The sequence below is a fragment of the Mirounga angustirostris genome, unplaced genomic scaffold, assembly GCF_029215605.1.
Source record: "Mirounga angustirostris isolate CCGP_5_RB_7025 unplaced genomic scaffold, mMirAng1.0.hap1 SCAF_11, whole genome shotgun sequence".
Classification (NCBI taxonomy): Eukaryota; Metazoa; Chordata; class Mammalia; order Carnivora; family Phocidae; genus Mirounga; species Mirounga angustirostris.
Genome location: NW_026991719.1, coordinates 41,446,410 through 41,469,811, shown reverse-complemented (window position 1 = coordinate 41,469,811; position 23,402 = coordinate 41,446,410). Strand labels below are relative to the sequence as shown.

General features: G+C 40.4%; 1 protein-coding gene across 5 annotated transcripts in view; it reads right to left on the bottom strand.

The window, feature by feature from the left end:
* ZNF81 (zinc finger protein 81) overlaps positions 1-22,665 on the bottom strand; it is a 101,938-nt gene extending 79,273 nt beyond the window's left edge. Inside the window, exons 1-4 of one of the 5 annotated variants that reach the window (XM_064574002.1) lie at positions 22,093-22,153; positions 21,939-21,992; positions 20,480-20,507; positions 17,336-17,579 (exon numbers count right to left, since the gene is read on the bottom strand). In XM_064574002.1, coding sequence (XP_064430072.1) covers positions 17,336-17,422 — 87 coding nt within the window. In that variant the 5' untranslated portion in view covers positions 17,423-17,579; positions 20,480-20,507; positions 21,939-21,992; positions 22,093-22,153. The other 4 variants (XM_064574004.1, XM_045876986.3, XM_064574003.1 and 1 more) reach the window with 4 other exon arrangements.
* Between the last annotated feature and the right edge of the window lie 737 nt (positions 22,666-23,402).

The following is a 23,402-nucleotide window of genomic DNA, read 5'->3' as shown; positions in this document are numbered from 1 at the left end:
TTTCCTTAATATATAAATAACAACAACCCAATGGAAAAATGAGCAAAGGAAATTTATACCAGCTCAGGAGAAATAATATAAATGGCTCTTTAAACACAGTCAAATATATTTAACCTCAGCCACAGAAATGCAAATTAAATCTGTACCGAGATACCATATTTTAACCTATCTGATGTGCCAAAAAGAAAAAATGAATATGACAAGACACTGCTCCACAGGGTATGGTAAAAACAGGCACTCTTCTATAACTGATACAACCCACAAGGAAGGCCACTTTGCTGTATCTTTCAAAAATGAAAATGCATATATCATTTGTCCTGAGAATTCCATTTGCAGAAATTTCTCTTCAAACATACTCCCTTTTGTGTTAAGTGAAATATGTATAAGGACTTTCACTGCAGCATTATAATAGCAAAAGACTGGAAATACCTTAAATGTCTATTAAGAGGGGAGTAGTAATCTTTTGATATACCCATATATTGGAGTAAGATTCTAGTTCAGCCTTTAAAAAGAATAAGGGACTAGGGGTGCCTGGGTGGTTCAGTTGGTTAAGCGTCCAACTCTTGGTTTTAGCTCAGGTCATGATCTCAGGGTCATGAAATCAAGACCCGCGTCGGGCTCCATGCTCAGCAGGAGTCTGCTTGAGATTCTTTCCCTCTGCCCCTCCCCCTGCTCATGCTCATGTTCTCTCTCTCTCAAATAAGTCTTTTTTTAAAAAAAGAAAAAGTAACTCATTACACTGAATGATCACCAAGATTTGTTATTAAATAAGAAAAGCAAGTGTTGGAAGTGTAAAAATGGGTGTGTGTGTGTGTGTGTGTGTGTGTCTGCCTTTGCAAAGTGTATATGGGAGACTGAGGTCAAAATCAGAGGGTACAGTCATGCACTGTTGGTGGGAATGCAAACTGTGCAGCCACTGTGGAAAACAGGATGGGGGCTCCTCAAAAAGTTAAAAATAGAACTATCCTATGATCCAGTAATCACACTGCTGGGTATTTACCCCCAAAATACAAAAACGCTAATTCAAAGAGATACATGCACCCCTATGTTTATTGCAGCATTATTTACAATAGCCACATTATGAAAGCAACCCAAGTGTCCATTCATAGATGAAGGGATAAAGATGTGGTGTGTGTGTGTGTATATATATAATGGAATATTATTCCGCCATAAAAAAGAATGAAATCTTGCCATTTGCAACAACATGGATGGATCTAGAAAGTACAGTGGTAAGTGAAATAAGCCAGTCAGAGAAAGACAAATACCATATGACTATGACTTCATTCATATGCAGAATTTAAGAAACAAAACAAACGAGCAAAGGAAAAAAAGAGAGAGGAGAGAGACAAACCAAGAAATAGACTCTCAACTGTAGAGAACAAACTGATGGCTACCAGAGGGGAGATGGGTGGTGGGATGAGTGAAATAGGTGAAGGGGATTAAGAGCACACTTATCATGATGAGCACTGAGTAATGTACAGAATTGTTGAATCCCTATATTGGATACCTGAAACTTATATAACACTGTATGTTAACAATACTAGAATTAAAATTAAAAACTTAGTAAAACAATTAGAGGGTACATATGTTTTTCCTTTTCAAAAGATTTTCATTATGAGATATAATATTCATGTAAAAATATAGGAAACATAAATACTTGGCTTACTAATTATTCAAGGCAAATACCTACCTAATTCTCACCCTGGTGTGGAAACAAAACATTGCCAGCTCCTTGCCCAGAAGTCTTCCTCATGCCTCTTCTCCTCCCCCAACCCCCAACCCCCAACCCCTACCAATCAAGGAAACCACTGTCCTGCCTCTGAGGGTAAACACTTCCCTGTTTTGCTTTCTAGTTTACCACCTCCCTATACCCCCCTGTACAATACGGATTCGTTTGGCCTGTCTTAAAATTTTTGCAAATTGAAATAATACAAATTCTTCTGTGTCTGGCTTCTTTCACTCAATATTGTGCTCAACTTATTTATCCAGTCTACCATTAATGGACATTTAAGTTATTTCTAGGTTCTGGCTGTTACAAACAGTGTTACAGTGAGCATTTATTTATACATGTGTCCTGGTATATCAGCCAAGGATTTCTGTTGCGTATTTTCCTAGGAGAATTGTTTCTTCATGTGGTCTACACGTACCTGGATGAAGAAGGCTAAAATGTTTTCCAAAGAGATTGTGCCAATTTATGGCCCCACCAGCAGCACAGAACTGCAGATATGAGCTAATATATCAACAGCTGTATGTGCTGACATGAGCATACGAGCTGCTGATACGGCTCTACATCCTCCCAACACTTGGCATTGTCAGTCTTAATTTTTTTTAAGATTTTTATTTGAGAAAGAGAGAGAGAGAGAGAGAGCACATGCACGAGCCCGGGGGGAGGCAGAGGGAGAGGGAGAAGCAGACTCCTGGCTGAGCCAGGAGCCCAACGCAGGGCTTGATCCCGGGACCCAGAGATCATGGCCTGAGCCAAAGGCAGACGCTTAACTGACTGAGCCACCCAGGCGCCCCTTAGTCTTCTAAATTTTAGCCATTCTGGTGAAAGTGTAGTGGTATTACATTGTGGTTTAAATTGTGCATTTCCCTGATGACTAATGAGATTGAGCACCATCTCAGGTGTTTATTAGCTATTTGGATATCTTCTTTTGTTACATGTCTGTTCAAATAAGGCCTCTGACTACTGGGTAGTCTGCTTTTTCTTATTGTTTTGTTGTTCTTTATATATGCTGGGTATAAGTCCTGTCTTGTCTATCTCTTCTCCCACTCTGTGGCTTATGATCTTCTTAATGGAAGTGATAGTAGTTATCACTTATCAGGATATTAGTTATCTTTGGGAGTAGGAGGACTCTGGAATGCTAACGCTGGATACTTTCTAGATCTACAGAGTGAAAAATCACTGAGCTATACATGTCTGTCTTGTATGCTTTGCTGTACGTATGTTGTATTTTACAAGAAAAATCTTTTAAAGATAGGCTTAATCTATGACCCATTAACTCCACCACTACGTATACAGTTAAGAGACAGGGGTACACATGTATTTGAGGGGACAGGATAAAAAATGTTCACGGCAGCATTGTTTGTAGTTCATATTATATTTCACCAAAAGTAACAGAATTGAGGGGCACCTGGGTGGCTCAGTTGGTTAAGTGACTGCCTTCGGCTCAGGTCATGATCCTGGAGTCCCGGGATCGAGTCCCGCATCGGGCTCCCTGCTGAGCGGGGAGTCTGCTTCTTCCTCTGTGTAGATTTTATTTCACAAAACAGGTTTTGTGAAATAAAAAGGATAAAATAAGAATGTGTTTTCAGCTGCTTTTATTTGCATAAAAAACCCCTAATCATATAAAGAAAACCAACCTGGTTAAATGTATTAGAGAGAACTGAGCTGAGAGGAGAAAGATAACTTAGACTATATATTTTATATTTTTAAATTTTATATAGTTATATATTTTTTAAATTTTTGAGCCATGTGTCTATCTCATTATTCAAAAAATTAGGCTAAAAAACTTACTAATATCCTTACAGTGATAAGATAGTGCATCCATAACATAAAAACAGCATGTGGGGCACCTGGGTGGCTCAGTTGGTTAAGCGTCCAACTCTTGATTTTGGCTCAGTTCATGATCTCAGGGTTGTGAGATTGAGCCCTGTGTCAGGCTCCTCATTCAAGCGGGGAGTCTGCAGGAGATTCTCTCTCTCTCTCTCTCCCTCTGCCCCTCCCCCACATTCACTCTCTCTCTCTAAAATAAATAAATCTTAAAAAAAAAAACAAAAACAGTATGCTATTAAAAACTTCTGCATGGAGCACTGGGTGTTATATGAAAACAATGAAGCGTGGATCACTACATCAAAAACTAATGATGTATTGTATGGTGACTAATATAACAGAATAAAATAAAATTTTAAAAAAATTCTGAAAACAAAAAGAGCTATTTGGAATAAAAATATATAACAGCATTAATGAGAGACACAAAAGAAGAATTGGAAGATGGTTTGTAAAAAAAACTACTAGCAACAACAGCAAAAGAGAAAGAAATGGAAATCAATAGAACAAAGAATTTTTTAAAATGGAGTATCAACAACCAAATAAGAGTTTTTTGGAAGGCAGAGAAAAATGTGTGTGTGTGAATAGAAAAGGACTAAAATGGAAACTAGGCTTTTAAAATTCTGCACAAAAATGATTTCCCACCTAGAATTCTACACCCAGCCAAAAATATAAATTTAGCATCAGGGTCAAGTAAATATATTTCCATGGCATATATTACTCTTTTATTTCTATAAATATATTTACACAATTATATATATATATTAAATAACACATTCTTGCATGACATTGTCAAACATACAAAGTTTCATTAAAATCTACCTGTCATGCATTCATTCTCAAGGATATACTGGAGGACATGCTCCCACAAAATGAGGGGGTAAGTCAAGAAAGAGGAAGACACAAGAAATAGGAAGGAAGACAGAGGATCCCAAAAAAGGGGATCTGACACAAGACAGAGGTGAAAAGGATTTCTTGGGGGATGGCAAAGGGAAGGCACCACAGTAATAGCTACGTGTGAAGCTGAGAGCCACCTGACCAGTCTTCAGCAAGTCAACCAGCTCCAGGAGAGACCTCAAAGACCAGCCATTGATGCCTAGAGTTGAGACCATCTCCATCTATTACTAGCTGTGTGAACGTGGGCCAGATACCTTTACTCTATGCCTCAGTTTCCTCTTCTATAAAATGGGAATAACAATGGCACCTACTTCTCAAGGTTGTTATGAAGATGATTTAGTATTTGTTATGTGCATATAACACTGCTGGTACATAGTAAACATGAGTGTTTATAATTATTGTTATTATGATTATTACCTAATATGTTTGAATATGCAGAGAGGAGATTTAGACAACTGTGAAGAATTTGAAGTTGAATCACTGATATGTATCTAGTAAAGCAAAGAAATGACCAAGCCAGAAAATTATTAATTCCAGGGAAAAGAGGGGTGCCTGGGTGGCTCAGTCAGTTAAGCGTCTGCCTTCGGCTCAGGTCATGATCCCAGGGTCCTGGGATCAAGAACCATATCGGGTTCCCTTGCTGAGCAGGGAGCCTGCTTCTCCCTCTCCCACTCCCTCTGCTTGTGCTCTCTCTGTCAAATAAATAAATAAAATCTTAAAAAAAAAATTCCAGGGAAAAGAAAGAATTGTGCAGAAATAGTAATCACAGCATAGATACTACATGACTCAACTACAAACAGTCACAGTGATAAACACTGATGAGGAATCTGATCAAAACAACAATATTTATAGGCAAATATGTATGTTAGTGGGGGTGCATGGAAAAGTTAAATCTCTGCCTTCCATAACAGAACGTCAATAGATAATGGCCAAAACTTAGGAAAAAAAAATCGAATCCATTAAAAAGATTAAGAGTGCTTGCCTCCAGTGAGCCAGAATCTGGCAAAAAAACAAAGCAGGGAAGAGCCATTTTTAAAAGATGACTTAGGGGTGCCTGGGTGGCTCAGTCGGTTGAACGGCTGCCTTCGGCTCAGGTCATGATCCTGGGGTCCTGGGATCGAGCCCCACGTCCGGCTCCCTACTCAGCGGAGAGCCTGCTTCTCCCTCTCCCTCTGCCTGCCACTCTGCCTACTTATGCTCTCTCTCTATCTCTCTGTCAAATAAATAAATAAAATCTTTTAAAATAAATAAATAAATAAATAAAAGACGACTTAGAGAACTGTTTGCCACCCTTTACCACTTGTACATAAAACTAAAAACTAATTTCAAATTACAAAGTGGCAAAAAATATTCACAAAAATATACAAGAACCATAATGAGTCATGAACCCTAATATTAAAAAAAAAAAAAAACCTTTAAAAATCCATAAGCTATGAAACCAGAAATCAAGTAGAAGAAAAACTCTGGAAAGCACACAAACACATGGAGGCTAAACAACATGCTCCTGGGGCTGCCTGGGTGGCTCAGTCGGTTAAGCATCTGCCTTCGGCTCAGGTCATGATCCTGGGGTCCTGGGATCGAGCCCCACATTGGGCTCCCAGCTCAGTGGGGAGTCTGCTTCTCCCTCTGACCCTCCCCCCTCTCATGCTGTCTCTCTCTCACTCTCTCAAATAAATAAATCAAATCTTAAAAAAATAAATAAACAACATGCTCCTGAACCACAAATGGGTCAATTAAGAAATCAAGGAGGAAATAAAAAAATACATATAGACAGATGAAAATGAAAACACAATGGTTCCAAATCTTTGGGACTCAGCAAAAACAGTTCTAAGAGGGAAGTGTATAGAGATACAGGCCTATCTCAAGAAGCAAGAAAAATCTCAAATAAATAACCCAACCTTACACCTAAAGGAGCTAGAAAAAGAAGAACAAACAAAGCCCAAAGCTAGAGAAGGAAGGAAATAATAAATAGTAGAGCAGAAATAAATGAGATAAAGACTAAAAAAAAAAAAATAGTAAAGGGCAATGAAACTAAGAGCTGCTTCTTTGAAAAGATCAACAAAATTGATAAACCTTGATCTCACCAAGAAGAGAATACTCAAATAAATAAAATCAGAAATGAAAAAGGAGACATAACAAGTGAACTCACAGAAATATTCTTTTTTATGTTATAATTTTTTATTTTTTAGGGAGAACAGTATAATGAAATTTAAGCAAGTAAAATAAAAGAAGGCCAGGCATGGACCTACAGTGACTCTATGTCCTCACCCAAGGATGTGTCCCTCTGATCATAAGAGAGTATTATGAAAAATTATATGCCAACAAATTGGGAGAACCTAGAAGAAATAGATACATTCCTAGAAACATAATCTCCCAAAATTGATTCAGGAAGAAACAGAAAATTTGAACAGACCCATAACCAGCAAGGAAATTGAAGCAGTAATCAAAAAACTCCCAACAAACAAAAGTCCAGAACCAGATGGCTTCACAGGTGAATTCTACCAAACATTTAAAAAAGAGTTACTACTGGGGTGCCTGGGTGGCTCAGTCGTTAAGCGTCTGCCTTCGGCTCAGGTCATGATCCCAGGGTCCTGGGATTGAGCCCCATATCGGGCTCCCCGCTCCGCGGGAAGCCTGCTTCTCCCTCTCCCACTCCCCCTGCTTGTGTTCCCTCTCTCGCTGTGTCTCTCTCTGTCAAATAAATAAATAAAAATCTTAAAAAAAAAAAAAAAAAAGAGTTACTGCTGGGGCGCCTGGGTGGTGCAGTCGGTTAAGCTTCCAACTCTTGGTTTCGGCTCAGGTTGTGATCTCAAGGTCATGGGATGGAGCCCCTCATCAGGCTCCACACTCAGCACAGAGTCTGTTTAAGATTCTCTCTCCCCCACCCCCCTCTCCCTCTGCCCCTACACACACACTCTCTCTCAAATAAATAAATAAATCTTTAAAAAAATAAAACTATTCCTTTCAAACTATTCTAGAAAGTAGAAGAGGAAGGAAAACTTCCAAATTCATTCTACAAGGCCAGCATTTCCCTGATACCAAAACCAGACAAGGACACTACAAAAAAAGAGAACTACAGGCCAATATCTCTGATGAACATAGATGCAAAAATCCTCGACAAAATATTAGCAAACTGAATCCAACAATATATTTTTAAAAATCCTAACCCTGGGATGCCTGGGTGGCTCAGTCGTTAAGCGTCTGCCTTCAGCTCAGGTCATGATCCCAGAGTCCTGGGATCGAGTCCCACATCGCACTCCCTGCTCAGTGGGGACCCTACTTCTCCCCCTCCCTCTGCTGCTCCCCCCACTGATGCTCTCTCTCTCTCTGACAAATAAATAAATAAAAATCTTTTTAAAAAATAAAAATAAATAAATAAATAAAAATCCTAACCCTAACCCTAATCCACAGTCAAGTGAAATTTATTCCAGGGATGCAATGGTAGTTTAATATTCACAAACCAGTGAGTGTCATATATCACATTAACAAGAGAAATGGTAAAAACCATATGACCATTTCAACAGATGCAGAAAAAGCATTTGACGAAGTACAACATCCATTCATAACAAAAACTCTCAATAAAGTGGGTTTAGAGGGAACATGCTTCAACATAATAAAGGCCATATACAAAAAGCTCACAGCTAACATCATAGTTAATGGTGAAAACCTGAAAGCTTTTCCTCTAAGATCGGGAACAAGACAGGATATCCGCTCTCACCACTTTTCGTAAAAGATTTAATTTATTTATTTGAGAGAGGGAGAGAGAGAGAGAGAGTACAAGTGGGGTGGAGCAGAGGGAGAAGGAGAAGTAGAATCCTGCTGAGCAGGGAGCCCGCTGTGGGGCTCGATCCCAGGACCCTGGGATCACGACCTGAGCTAAAGGCAGACGCTTAACTGACTGAGCCACCCAGGCACCCCCACTCTTACCACTTTTATTCAACATCCTAGAAATCCCAGCCATAGCAATCAGACAATAAAAAGAAATAAAAGACATCCAAAGAAGTAAAATGTCACTATTTGCAGATGACATGATACTATGTACAGAAAACCCTAAAGACTCCACCAAAAAACTATTAGAACTGATAAATTCAGTAAAGTCGCAGGATACAAAAATCAATATACAGAAATAAATCTGTTACATTTCAATACACTAATAATGATGTAGCAGAAAGAGAAATTGAGAAAACAATCCCATTTATAATTGCACCAAAAAGAATAAAGTACCTGGGAAAAAATTTTACCAAGGAGGTAAAAGATCCATACTTTGAAAACTATAAAACACTGATTTAAAAAATTGAACATAACACAAACACAAGGAATCACACACTAAGCTCATGGAGTGGAAGAATTAATATTGTTAAAATGTCCATATTAACTAAAGTTGAGCTATAGATTCAGTGCAATCCCTATCAAAATACCAGGTACTTTTCATGGAACTCAAATAATCCTAAACTTTGCATGGAACCACAAAAGGCCCCAAATAGTCAAAGCATCCTTGAGAAAGAAGAACAAAGCTAGAGGTATCACAATCCCAGATTTCAATATATACTACAAGGCTGCAGTAATCAAAACAGTATGGTACTGGCACAAAAACAGACACATAGATCAACAGAACAGGATAGAGAGCCCAGAAATAAGCCCACACCTATATGGTCAACTGATTTATAACAAAGGGAGGTAAGAACATAGAATGGGGAGAAAACCATCTATTTTCAGTAAATGGTGCTCAGAAAACTAGATAGCTACATGCAAAGGAATGAAAATGGGCAACTTTCTTAAAACATATATAAAAATAAACTCAAAATGGATTAAAGATCTAAATGTGAGACTTGAAACCACAAAACTCCTAAAAGAAAACACAGGTAGTAATCTCTTGGACATTGACTGCCCTTAGCAACATATTTATGGATATGTCTCCTGAGGCAAAAGAAACAAAAGCAAAATAAACTATTGGGACTATACCAAAATAAAAAGTTCTTGCACAGCAAAGGAAACCATCAACAAAACAAGAAGGCAAACTAGTGAACAGGAAAGGATAGGGCAAATATATAATAGTCCAATAAGGGGTTAATACCCAAAATATACAAAGAACTTACACAATTCAACACCAAAAAATCCCAAAATCACCTATTAAAAATTGGGAAGAGGACCTGAATAGATACTTTTCCAAAAAAAGACATACAGATGGCCAATCGGCACATGAAAAGATGCTCAACATCACTAATTATCAGGAAAGGGCCCATCAAAACCACAATGAGATACTACCTCACACCAGTCAGAATGGCTAGAATCAAAAAGACAAGAAATAACAAGTGTGGGTGAAGCTGTGGAGAAAAGGGACCCTTCGTGCACTGTTGCTGGGAATGGAAATGGGTGCAATCACTGTGGTAGAAAGTACAGAGGTTACTCAAAAAATTAAAAAGAGAATTACTCTCCATGATCCACGGATGCCACAACTGGGTATGTACCCAAAGAAAATGAAAATACTTATTCAGAAAGATATATGCACCCCTATGTTTATTGCAACATTATTTACAATAGTTAAGATTAAGGAAGCAGCCCAAGTGTCCATCCACAAATGAATGGATAAAGAAGACGTGGTACACACACACACACACACACACTGGAATATTACTCAGCCATAAAAATGAACGAAATCCTGGGGCTCCTGGCTGGCTCCATTGGTAGGGGCTGTGACTCGATCTTGGGGTTATGGGTTCGAGCCCCATGTTGGGTATAGAGATTACTTAGAAATACAATCTTAAAAAAAAAGAACGGACAGGAGATCACACAAGGAAAACACTTCCCCAGAGCCACTGACTGGGAAAATGCGAGGGGCTGATTACTGTGCGTTTTTACAAGCAGTGGAGCTCAAAGACTGGAGTTTTAGAGGTCTGAGCCATGGCTGGTGTGGAGCCCAGCAGGGGCTACAGTGTTCCTGCAGAGAAGGAGGGTGGAGGCCTCAGGGCTCACAGCATGCTCTGAGGATGCCCTGGGACACAACTGGGAGAGGCGGTTCCCCTTCTTGGAGGGCATCTGGGAGAGGTGGCCTTGCCTCTCAGGGAACAAAAGAGCCAGCAGGCACCAACATGCTCCCCTGCCACTTAGCGTAGGGGCAGAGACACCTGCTGAGGGCGGCTAACCTGGACACTAGCATTTTGTTGCGTTTTATGCTAAACTCCAAGCTCCTGCGCACTGGTGCGAATGCCCTTTTGGGACAAACTGGCACCAGCCCCAGTGCATCAAGACCCACCCCCAGCGGACTGGTGAAGGACCGCACCATGCTGGGTCCCTACACTTTGGAGTTTTGGAACTCAGCCAACTTGCCTGGGATAAAAGACAGGTGCACTGATCTGCCGTGCAGGCAGGTGGCCCGGACACTGATAGGGTGAAGGCAGGGATCTGAGGGACACCTGGGACACACAAGGGGAGAGTGTTCGCTCTTCTGTGAGGGCTTCCCAGACAGCAACGGGCATGAACTCCCCTCTCCGGGGATGAGGGAGAGGACTGGTGCGATTTTTCTCCCCTGTCCATCGGCATCAGCCAACAGTGGAGGCCTGAGGCGCTTACACCAAGCCCCACCCCTCTCTGCTCAGCAGGTGCTTCTTTACTAGGGCAAGTGTGCCTGAGACCCAGAGCAGCAGGCCCCTCCCCCAGAAGACCAGCACAACCCCCCCACATATACCACATCTCCTGACCACAGAGTGCTGCAAAGCTTCAGCTCTACTGGAAATAGCATCAGGCCTCTTTTAACAAGCAGACCGGAGCACGCCGAGTTAAAAGTCGCCATGCTCTGGCCAAGGTCCAAACACTGCCCCCCTCCCAACGGCAGGCAAGGAGAAACTCTGCAGAGGACTGACTGGAGGGGAAGAGCAGTGAAAACACAGCAGCAGAATGCAAACAGTATACACGAGGGACACTTCCTGAAGCACCAGGCCCTAGACAGTGCATGACCTCTTCTTCATTAAGCCATTACTCTTGGAAGCAAGAAACATTACAGGCTCTCCTAACACACAGAAGAAAACAGAGATCGAGGGGCACCTGGGTGGCTCAGTCAGTCAAGTGTCTGCTTTCGGCTCAGGTCACAATCTCAGGGTCCTGGGATAGAGCCCCGCATCGGGCTCTGCACTCAGCAGGGAGTCTGCTTCTCCCTCTCCCTCTGCCCCTCCCCACTGTTCATGCTCTCTCTCTCTGTCTCAACTAAATAAATAAGATCTTAAAAAAAAAAAACAACCAGAGACCTAGATGAAATGCCAAGATGGAGGATTCATCCCAAAAGAAAGAACAAGACAAGGTCACGTCCAGGAATCTAATTGAAATGGACATAAAGTAATATGCCTGACCCAGGATTCAAAGCAACAATCATAAGGAAACTAGCTGGGCTTGAGAAACCTTGACCTAAAAAGTAGTCAGGCCAAAATAAAAAATGCTATAACTGAGATGTGAAATGGATTGGATGTAATGATCACAAGGATGGAAGAAGCAGGGGAATGAATAAATGATACGGAAGATAAAATTATGGAAAATAATAAAGCTGAAAATAGGGAAATAAAAATATTGGATCATGAATGTAGAATTGGGAACTCAGCAACTCCATGAAGCATAATAACATTCATATTATAGGAGTCCCAGAAGAAGAGAGAGAGAGTGGGGCAGAGGTTTATTTGAAGAAATTATAGGTGAAAACTTCCTTAATCTGGGGAAGGAAACAGACATCCAAATCCAGAAGGCACAGAGACCTCCATCAAAATCAACAAAAGCAGGCCAACACCAAGATACATTGTAGTAAAATTTGCAAAATACAGAGATAAGGAAAAAAATCCTAAAAGCAGCAAGGGAAAAGAAGTCCCTAACTTATAAGGGAAGACAAATAAGGTTAGTGGCAGATCTTGCCACAGAAACCTGGCAGGCCAGAAGAGAGGGGCAGGATATATTCAATGTGCTAAATGGGAAAAATATGCAGCCAAGAATACTCTACCCAGCCAGGCTGTGATTCAGAATAGAAGGAGAGATAAAGAGTTTCCCAGACAAACAAAAACTAAAGGAGTTCAAGACCACGAAACCAGCCCTGCAAGAAATATTAAAGGGGACTCTTTGTGTGGGAAAGACAGACCAAAAGCAACAAAGACTAGAAAGGAAAAGAGAAAAGCTCCAGAAACAACTACTTAACAAATAATACAATGGCAACAAATTCATATATATCAATAATCACTCTGAATGTCAATGGGCTACATGCCCCGATCAAGAGACATGGGGTATCAGAATGGATAAAAAAAAAAAAAAGACAGTCATTTTAGACCCAAAGACACCACCGGATTAAAAGGGAGGGAGTGGGGAACCATTTATCATGTTGATAGATATCAAAAAAAGCTGGAGTAGCCATACTTATATCAGACAAGCTAGATTTTAAAACAAAGACTGTAACAAGAGATGAAGAAGGGCATTAAATAATAATTAAGGGGCCTATCCATCACAAAGATCTAACAATTGTAAGTATTTATGCCCCCAACCTGGGAGCACCCAAATATATAAATCAATTAATAACAAACATAAAGAAGCTCATTGATAATAATATAATAACAGTAAGGGACTTTAACACCCCACTTACAGCAATGGACAGATCATCTAAGCAGAAGATCAACAAGGAAACAAGGGCTTTGAATAACACACTGGACCAGATGGACTTAACAGATATATTCAAAACATTTCATCCTAAAGCAGCCAAATATACATTCTTTTCGAGTACACATGGGACATTCTCCAGAATAGATCACATACTGGGTCACAAATCAGGCCTTAACCAGTACAAAGAGATTTAGATTGTACCATGCATATTTTCAGATCCCAACGTTGTGAAACTTGAAGTCAACCACAAGAAAAAATGTGGAAAGAAGACAAATAAATGGAGGTTAAAGAACGTCCTACTAAAGAATGAATGAGTTAACCAGGAAATTAAAGAAGAATTTAAAAAATACATGGAACCAAATGAAAATGAAAACACATTAGTCCAAAACCTCTGCAGCAAAAGCAGTCCTAAGAAGGAAGTATATAGCAATACGGGCCTACCCCCAGAAGCAAGAAAAATCTCAAATATAGAACCTAACCTCACACCTAAAGGAGCCAGAAAAAGAACAGCAAATGAAGCCTAAAGCCAGCTGAAGAAGGGAAGTAATAAAGATTAGAGCAGAAATAAATGATATAGAAACAAAAAAAAAAAGGTAGAATAGATCAATGCACCTAGGAGCTGGTTCTTTCAAAGAATTAACAAAATTGATAAACCCCTAGCCAGACTTGTCAAAAAGAAGAGAATGCACTCAAATAAATCACAAATGAGAGAGGAGGGATCACAACAAATACCACAGAAATACAAACAATTATAAGAGAATATTATGAAAAATTATATGCCAACAAACTGGGCAATCTGGAAGAAACAGACAGATTCCTAACCAAAACTGAAACAGGAAGAAAGAGAAAATTTGAACAGACCAATAACCAGCAAACAAATTGAATCAGGAATCAAAAAATCTCCCAATAAACAAAACCAGGGCCAGATGGCTTCCCAGGGGAATTCTACCAGACATTTAAAGAAGAGTTAATAGCTACTCTTCAAAAACTATCCCAAAAAATATAAATGGAAGGAAAACTTCCAAACTTATTCTACAAGGCCAGTATTACCTTGATTCCAAAACCAAAGACCCCACTAAAAAGAATTACAGGCCAATATCCCTGATGAACATGGATGCAAAAATTCTCAACAACACACTAGCAAATCAAATCCAACAGTACCTTAAAGGAATCATTCACCACGATCAAGTGGGATTTATTCCTGGGCTGCAAGGGTAGGTCAATAACTGCAAATCAATCAACATGATACACCACATTAAAAAAAGAAAGGGTAAAAACCATATGATCCTGTCAATAGATGCAGAAAAATAATGAGACAAAATACAGCACCCTATCTTGATAAAAACACTCAAGAAAGTAGGGTAGAAGGAACATACCTCAACATCATAAAGGTCATATATGAAAGACCCAGAGCTAACGTCATCCTCAATGGGGGAAAACTGAGAGTTTAACCCCTAACGTCAGAAACAAGACGGGGATGCCCACTCTCACCAATGTTATTTAACATAGTACTGGAAGTTCTAGTCTCAGCAGTCAGACAACAAAAAGAAATAAAAGGCATCCAAATCGGCAAGGAAGAAGTCAAACTTTCACTATTTGCAGACAACATGATACTGTATGTAGAAAACCTGAAAGACTCCACCATAAAATTGCTAGAACTGATATACAAATTCAGTAAAGTCACAGGATACAAAACCAACATACAGAAATCTGTTGCATTTCTATACACCAATAATGAAGCAGCAGAAAGAGAAATCAAGAAATCGACCCCATTTACAATTGCACAAAAACCCTAAGATACCTAGGAATAAACCTAACCAAAGAGGTAAAGGATCTGTACTCTGAAAACTATAGAACACTTAGGAAGGAAATTGAAGAGGACACAAAGAAATGGGAAAGCATTCCATGCTCATGGATTGGAAGAACAAACATTATTAAAATGTCTTTACTACCCAAAGCAATCTACACATTTAATGCAAGCCCTATCAACACCAGCATTTTTCACAGAGCAGGAACAAACAATTCTGAAATTTGTATGGAACCAGAAAAGACCCCAAATAGACAAAGCAATTCTGAAAAAGAAAAGCAAAACTGGAGGCATCACAATTCCAGACTTCAAGCTCTATTACAAAGCTGTAGTCGGGGCGCCTGGGTGGCTCAGTCGGTTAGGCAGTTGCCTTCGGCTCAGATCATGATCCCAGGGTCCTGCTCAGCGGGGAGTCTGCTTCTCCCTATCCCTCTGCCTGCTGCTCTGCCTACTTGTGCTCTCTCTCTCTAGCTCTCTGTCAAATAAATAAATAAAATCTTTAAAAAAAAAAAAAAGCTGTAGTCATCAAGACAGTATGGTACTGGCACAAAAACAGACACAGAAATCAGTGGAACAGAATAGAGAGCCCAGAAATGGACCTACAACTATATGGTCAACTAATCTTCGACAAAGCACAAAAGAATATCCAATGGAAAAAAGTCTCTTCAACAAACAGTGTTGGGAAAACTGGACAGCCACATGCAGAAGAATGAAACTGGACCACTTTCTTACACCATCCACAAAAATAAACTCAAGATGGATGAAAGACCTAAATGTGAGACAGGAATCCATGAAAATCCTAGAGGAGAACACAGGCAGCAACTTCTTTGACCTTGGCCGCAGCTACTTTTTACTAGACACATCTCTGGAGGCAAGGGAAACAAAAGCAAAAATGAACTACTGGGACTTCATTAAGAGAAAAAGCTTCAGCACAGCAAAAGAAACAATCAACAAAACTAAAAGGCAACGTACAGAATGGGAGAAGATATTTGCAAATGACATATCAGATAAAGGGCTAGTATCCAAAATCTATAAAGAACTTATCAAACTCAACACCCATAAAACAAATTCCAGTTAAGAAATGGGCAGAAACATGAATAGACATTTCTCCAAGGAAGACATCCAGATGGCTAACAGACACATGAAAAGATGCTCAACATCACTCAACATCAGGGAAATACAAATCAAAACCACAGTGAGATATCACCTCACACCTGTCAGAATGGCTAAGATTAACAACACAGGAAACAACAGATGTTAGCAAAGATATGGAGAAAGGGGAACCCTCTTGCACTGTTGGTGGGAATGCAAGCTGGTGCAGCCACTCTAGAAATCAGTATGGAGGTTCCTCAAAAAGTTAAAAATAGAACTGCCATATGACCCAGCAATTGCACTACTAGGTATTCTCCCCAAAGATACAAAAGTACTGATTCGAAGGGGTACATGCATCCCAATGTTTATAGCAGCATTATCAACAATAGTCAAATTATGGAAAGAGTCCAAGACATCCATCGACTAATGAACGGATAAATTAGACATGGTATATATATCTATATATCTCTCTATATATAGTGGAATATCTATATATATAATGGAGTATCTATATATATATACATAACGGAATATTATTGAGCCATAAAAAAGAATGAAACCTTGCCATTTACAATGGTGTGGACAGAGCTAGAGATTATTATGATAAGCGAAATAAGTCAGATAGAGAAAGTCAAATACCACATGATTTCACATATATGTGGAATCTGAAAAATAAAACAAACAAATCAAAAAACTGAAAAAAGATCCTTAAATACAGAAAACAAACTGATGGTTGCCAGAAGAGAGGTCGATGGGGTAATGGCAAAATAGATAAGGGGGATTAAGAGTACAAACTTCCAGGTGTAAAATAAGTAAGTCATAGGAATGAAAGGTACAGCCTAGGCAACAGAATCAATAACACTGTAATAACATTGTATGGTGACAGATGGTGATTACACTTATTGTGGTATTTAGTAATGTATAAAACTTTCCAATCAATATGTTGCACATCTGAGGGGCGCCTGGGTTAAACAGGCAGTTAAACGTCTGACTCTTGATTTCAGCTCAGGTCATGATCACAGGGTTGTAAGATTGAGCCCCGCATTGGGCTCCACGCCGGGCGTGGAGCCTGCTTAAGATTCTCTCTTTCCCTCTGCCCCTCTCCGCAACCCCCCTCTAAAAAAAATATGTTGTACATCTGCAAGTAATATAACATGGTATGTTAGTTATCCTTCCATAAAGAAATCCATAAGCTAAGATAAATAAAGCAGCAATGGGCAAGAGAAGAAAATTCACACAAGGGAAAAGAATGACCAATAAAACTTCCCTGATTATGCTGCTTGCTTAAAGAACAAGTCATACAAATTAATGAGTTACTGTCTTTCATTCTAGATTCCTGGCCCTGGGTACCTCTTCCTCCTCACCTCACAGGAGTTGTCACATCTCCCCACAGCTCGAGCCAGGGATGGCCCAGGAGAGCTCCAGTTGGCTGGCATGTTCCTGCTGGGCATCAGCCCTCCAGCTCTCTTGCTGATGCTCCTCCCACGAGCCTGAAGCCAAGTGGGCTCCGTGGACTCAATCAGAGCTGAGCTGCTGGGGCCAGAAGACAGTTCCTGCAGCCTCCGCTGTGGGGTCTGGCCCACAGGTTCAACAGAGACTCCAAGAAACCTGCAAAGACAGTGTCCACATGGTCAGTCATTTAGCATTGACCCCACAAATGCTTCCTGGGGGCACCAAAGTACAGTTCCTGGCCTTGGGTATTGTGGGATAGACAAAGTCCAGCCAACACCCATTCTAGTCATTCATCAAAATGGAATATGAGCAAGACCATGACATTTGGACAAACATTCTTTAAGCCTTAAATTCTCGCTCTGCCAACTTTTAGCTATGAGAATATAAAAATGCTTCTTCACTTGTCTTTTCAAAATGAGTCAAAACTATTCACCTCAAGGGGTTGTGAAAATTAAATGAGATGACGTTTGTAAGGCACTTGGCAGCAGGCTGGCCCCAGGAAACATTTAATTCAGATTAGCAAGTACTGTCATTACAAGGGATCAGGTAATATGCAGAAGTAGGTACCTCACTTAATTTGCACAACGATCCTCTCACCCATGTGTTGCCGTAATTATTATTATTTCATTTTATGCCCACAGAAACAGAGGCCTAGTGATATTAAGTCAAAGCCAGTCTACCTGGCTTCAAAATTTACATTCTCAACACTATAATACTCAGTACCTTTTGTGTGGTAGGCTTAAAATAAACGTGGTTCTGTTTAACAGATGTTGAAAACATGACTGCGGGGGCGCCTGGGTGGCTCAGTTGGTTAAGCGACTGCCTTCGGCTCAGGTCATGATCCTGGAGTCCCTGGATCGAGTCCCGCATCGGGCTCCCTGCTCGGCAGGGAGCCTGCTTCTCCCTCTGACCCTCCCCCCTCTCATGTGCTCTCTGTCTCTCTCATTCTCTCTGTCTCAGATAAATAAATAAAATCTTTAAAAAACAAAAAACAAAAAAAAACATGACTGCGATTTGGAACTAAAAAAAAGTAGAGTGTCTTAAAACAGAAGAGATAGGCCATAAGGAAAATGCTAATAGCCTGAGACTCCAATGTCTTAACTACCTCAAAATATGCAGAGGTAAAACTGTTTCTCCTTTTACAGGATCCAGGGAGGAGAGGGGGGTCTCTGTGTCTATATTTAGAAACAATTTTATTCTGATCAACTAATAAAAGCACTACAGATTTAGTCATTCTTGTTGGGAAAGGGAAAGTATCCTTTATAAAATGAAGAGGAACTTAATTAAGAAAAACAGAAGTAAGAAATGGGATAAAGAGGAAACAAGAAAGTAAATAAGGAATAAAATAAAAGGCACGAACAAGCTGAATTTTAAACACATAAACATGATGTTATATCAAAGAGAGACTATGCTTTCTTTCCTTATGCCCATGGAACTTGTACAGAATGCCATTTAATAACTTGGCCATGAAGAAAATCTGGTAAGGGGACCTGGGTGGCTCAGTCGCGCAACTGACTCTTGGTTCCGGCTCAGGTCATGATCTCATGGGTCTTGGGATCGAGCCCCATGTAGGGCTCTGTGCTCTGTGGGGAGGTTGCTTGAAAGATTCTCTCCCTCTGACCCTCCCCTCGCTTACTCTCTCTCTCTAATAAATAAATCTTAAAAAAAAAGAGAAAATCGGGCACCTGGGTGGCTCAGTTGGTTGGGCGACTGCCTTCGGTTCAGGTCATGATCCTGGAGTCCCGGGATCGAGTCCCACATCAGGCTCCCTGCTCAGCAGGGAGTCTGCTTCTCCCTCTGACCCTCTTCCCTCTCGTGCTCTCTATCTCTCATTCTCTCTCTCTCAAATAAATAAATAAATAATCTTAAAAAAAAAAAAAGAAAATCTCGCAGATGTTTTAATGTTGGGAATTGACAGGCTACATGGTCTGATCGTAACATAAGACGTTCAATATCATTAGTCATTACAGAAATGCAAAGCAAAACCAAAATATTCCATTCATTAGGAGACCACTTCACATCCATGAGGATGGCTAAAATAAGGGGTAAAAAAAGACAGTAACAGGTATTGGTGAGATGTGAATAAATTGGAGCTCTCATATATTGCTGGTAGAAATGGAAAATGGTATAGCCACTCTGACAGTTTGGCAGTTCCTCAAAATGTTACCCACAGAGTCACCATATGATCCAGCAATTCCACTCCTAGGTACCTTGCCAAGAGAAATGGAAACACATGTCCGCTCCAAAACTTACATACACAACTATTCACAGCAGTATTATTCATAGTAGCCAAAAAGTGGAAATCACCTAAATGTCCATCAACTGAAAATGGAGAAACACAATTTAGTATATCCATAAAATGGAATATTATTTTACAATCAAAAAGAAGTACTGATACAGGGCGCCTGGGTGGCTCAGTTGGTTAAGCGACTGCCTTCAGCTCAGGTCATGACCTCCTGGGATGGAGTCCTGCATCAGGCTCCCCGCTCAGCGGGAAGCCTGCTTCTCCCTCTCCCACTCCCCCTGTTTGCGTTCCCTCTCTTGCTGCCTCGATCTCTGTCAAATAAATAAATAAAATCTTAAAAAAAAATACACATTCTCTTCAAGCACCCATGCGACATTCTCCAAGACATACCACACCCAGGGTCATAAAACAAACCTCCATAAATTGAAATCATATGATATATGTCCTCTAATATCACCAAACTAGAAATCAATAACAGAAAGATAACAGGAAAGTCTCCAAACACTTGAAAATTAAACAATACATTTCTATATCATCCATGGATCAAAGAGGTGGTCTCAAGGCAAATTAAAAAGTCACGAAAGAAAATAAAAACACAACAGATCAAAATTTGGGGGATGAAGATAAAGCAGTGTCGAGAGGGAAATTTGTAGTACTAAATGTTTATATGAGAAAAGAATTAAGGTCTTAAATCAATCATTTAAGCTCCCATCTCAAGAAACTAGAAAAAGAACAAAGTAAACCCAAAGCAAGCAGAAGGAAGGAAGGAATAGATGTAAGAGCATAAATCAATGAAATTGAAAACACTTACCAAATTGTTGAATCACTCTATTGTACACCTGAAAAAAAAATAGTTGAGATAAAATATATATGTAAATACAGAAAAAAAGAAATCGAAAACAGATAAACAATACAGATCACTGAAACCAAAAGCTGGTTCTTTGAAAAGATTGATAAAAGTGGTAATCCTCAGGCAAGACTGATAAAGATAAAAAGAAACAAGATAAGAATTACCAATACCAGAACTGAAACATAAGATATAACTACAGATGCTGCAGTCATTAAAATGAAAGTAAGGGATTACCACAAACAACTTAAATACACATAAATTCAACAACTTCCATAAAACACAAACTTCCACAACTCACCCACTACTAAATATACACTCTGAAAAAAATTAAATAGATAATCTGAAATCATATAACTACTACAGAATTTGAGGCCATCATCAAAAAGCTTCCAAAAGGAAATGTCCAGGCCCAGATGGTTTCACTGGAGGATTCAACCAGTTAAAGGAAAAATTAGCATAATTCTACATAATCTCTTCCAGAAAATACAAAAGAAGAGAATACTTCTTACCTCATTCTATGAGGCCAGTACTACCCTAATACTAAAACCAGACAAAAACAGTACAAAAAACTAAAACTGTAGGCCAATATCTTTCATAAACCGAGTTACAGAAAATCCTCAAAAAAAAAAAAAAAAAAAAAGGCAGTAGCTAATCCATTCCCGCAACATATAAAAAGATTTATACACCACAACCAAGTGAGATCTATTCCAGGAATGTAAGGCTGGTTCAACATTCAGAAATCAATCAGTGCATTCTCCCATATTAACAAGCTAAAGAAGAAAAATCACAAGATCATATAAATTCATACAATATTGACAAATTTCAACACCCATTCATGATAAAACGAAATAGACACATAGATCAATGGAACAGAATAAAGAACCTAAAAATAGCCCCACACAAGTATGTGCAATTTATTTTTCACAAAGGTGCAAAACAAGTCAAAGAAGGAAGGAAAGTCTTCAACAGATGGTGCTTGAGTAATTGAACATTCAAACAGATGAGCTTCAACCTAAGTCTCACACTAGATACAACACTGAACTCAAAATGCACCACGAACAGCAGGAAGGAGAAACGGACCAATCACCAACACACTGGAGAATTTCTCTCTCCTCGGGAACAGGAGACAAGGACAACAAAGAGTGTACATTTTGTATGACACAGTTGACAACTAAACAACTAAATATTATTTTTGATTAAAATATGGAACATTTATAAAAATTCACCACGGCCTAGGCCATGAGTCTTCTCCTGTTTTGAGCAAGGAGCTTCACGTAGACATTTTTCTGACCACAGAAAACTAAGGCTAGAAATCTATTAAAAAGATAAACTTTTGGAAACTAAAAACGCACTTCTAAATAACTCGTGGGCAGAAGAAAAATCAACTCTTAGGGTACACTTAGAACATAATGGACCGAACCTTGTGGGTCTTAGAGTGAACTTCAGGACCTTAACGTTGAGAGAAGAGGAAAGCCTGCAAAATAATGATCGAATCATCCAATCCGTTAGACAACCGATTCCATCACTGACCACACAGAATCCCCCAACACTCACGCTCCCCGGGGCCCCATCACCTCCACATCCCTCCGACACAGAGCATTGAGATCCTCCTGACAACTATTAAACCACCGCTGAGAACCGTAGCCGCTTCCGGTCACCACCCCCTAGCACCGCCCCTTCTCAGGGTTTGGGGCGACGGGCGAAGGGGGCGTGGTCCTGCACACGCGCAAAACTACATTCGAAGCCGCTGTCCGCCCAGAGTCGACGTGGGGATGTTACGGAATCGGTGCTTTGGAGCGTTCAGGGCCCCAAGGCCGCGTTGCCAGGCGGGGAACGTGGCCGCGCCCAGGTCGCGCTTCCCCGTGGGGTGCGCCATGTTGGAGGAGTGACCGTTCCGTACCGAGGGTGAGGAAGCCTCCAAACTCACAGAGCAGAGCGGCGGAGCTGTCTCAGTGGCGGGGAGCATGGGTGGCGACGTTCTTTGGGGCGGTCTTCCTGGAGGAGGGGGGTCTTTGGATCTGTACTCTGGATCTGTGTAATAATGTTCAGAGAAGCTGAAGGGCCTCTGCAAAGACGCAGACGCGCCAGCGGCTGTGCTCTCCTGGCAGATACCACACGATGTGAAAGCGGGGGAGAAGTCAGACTGGTTTACAGTGCTCTCCTGGAACATACCACGAGCGAAGAAGGGGAAGAAATTGGGGGTGTGCAGGCCTCCTAGGACATAGCACTGAGGGATAAAGGGGAAGTCAGTGTCAGATTCCCCTCCGTTGTGCTTGTAGGGGTTGGCTGCGGGGTCTGAATGCTCCCATAGTCTACATTATCTCCCACTCCAGCAACCCCAGATGAAATAAAATATGAACAAACAATACTTTTTTATTTTTCCTTAATCTAAAGCATTACGTCAATAAAAGCATCTTCAGGAAACTATTATTTTTATTTCCACATAAAATAAAATCTGCACTGTGATAGTGCCCTTTTGAAAATGTAGCTTTAAGACGAGACTGATGCTGCCCTTCAACCGGTTTGCTGTCCCTAATATTACTTCTAATATAGAAATTCCCTTCTATATTAGATGCCCATACCCTTCTAGGACGTGTCACTGGGGTAGGAAGGGAAGAAGTCCTGTTGCCCTTTACCTGGGAATGCCTACTTTCCCTTCAAAACCAAGTTCAAATATCGCCTCCTCCAGGGAGTCCTACAGGCAGAAGGCTCTGTACCCCACTGAAGGTTTCTCTGAATCCTCAGGTGAGGAAGGTATTTTGAGGGGACCCGACACAGGCTCAGGTATGGACTTACTGGATGCTCTCAGTCCAATCACATCCCCTCTGCTCAGTTTCACAATCTGGAATGTAAGAGTGTCCTACTCAGCCTAAGACCATCTGGG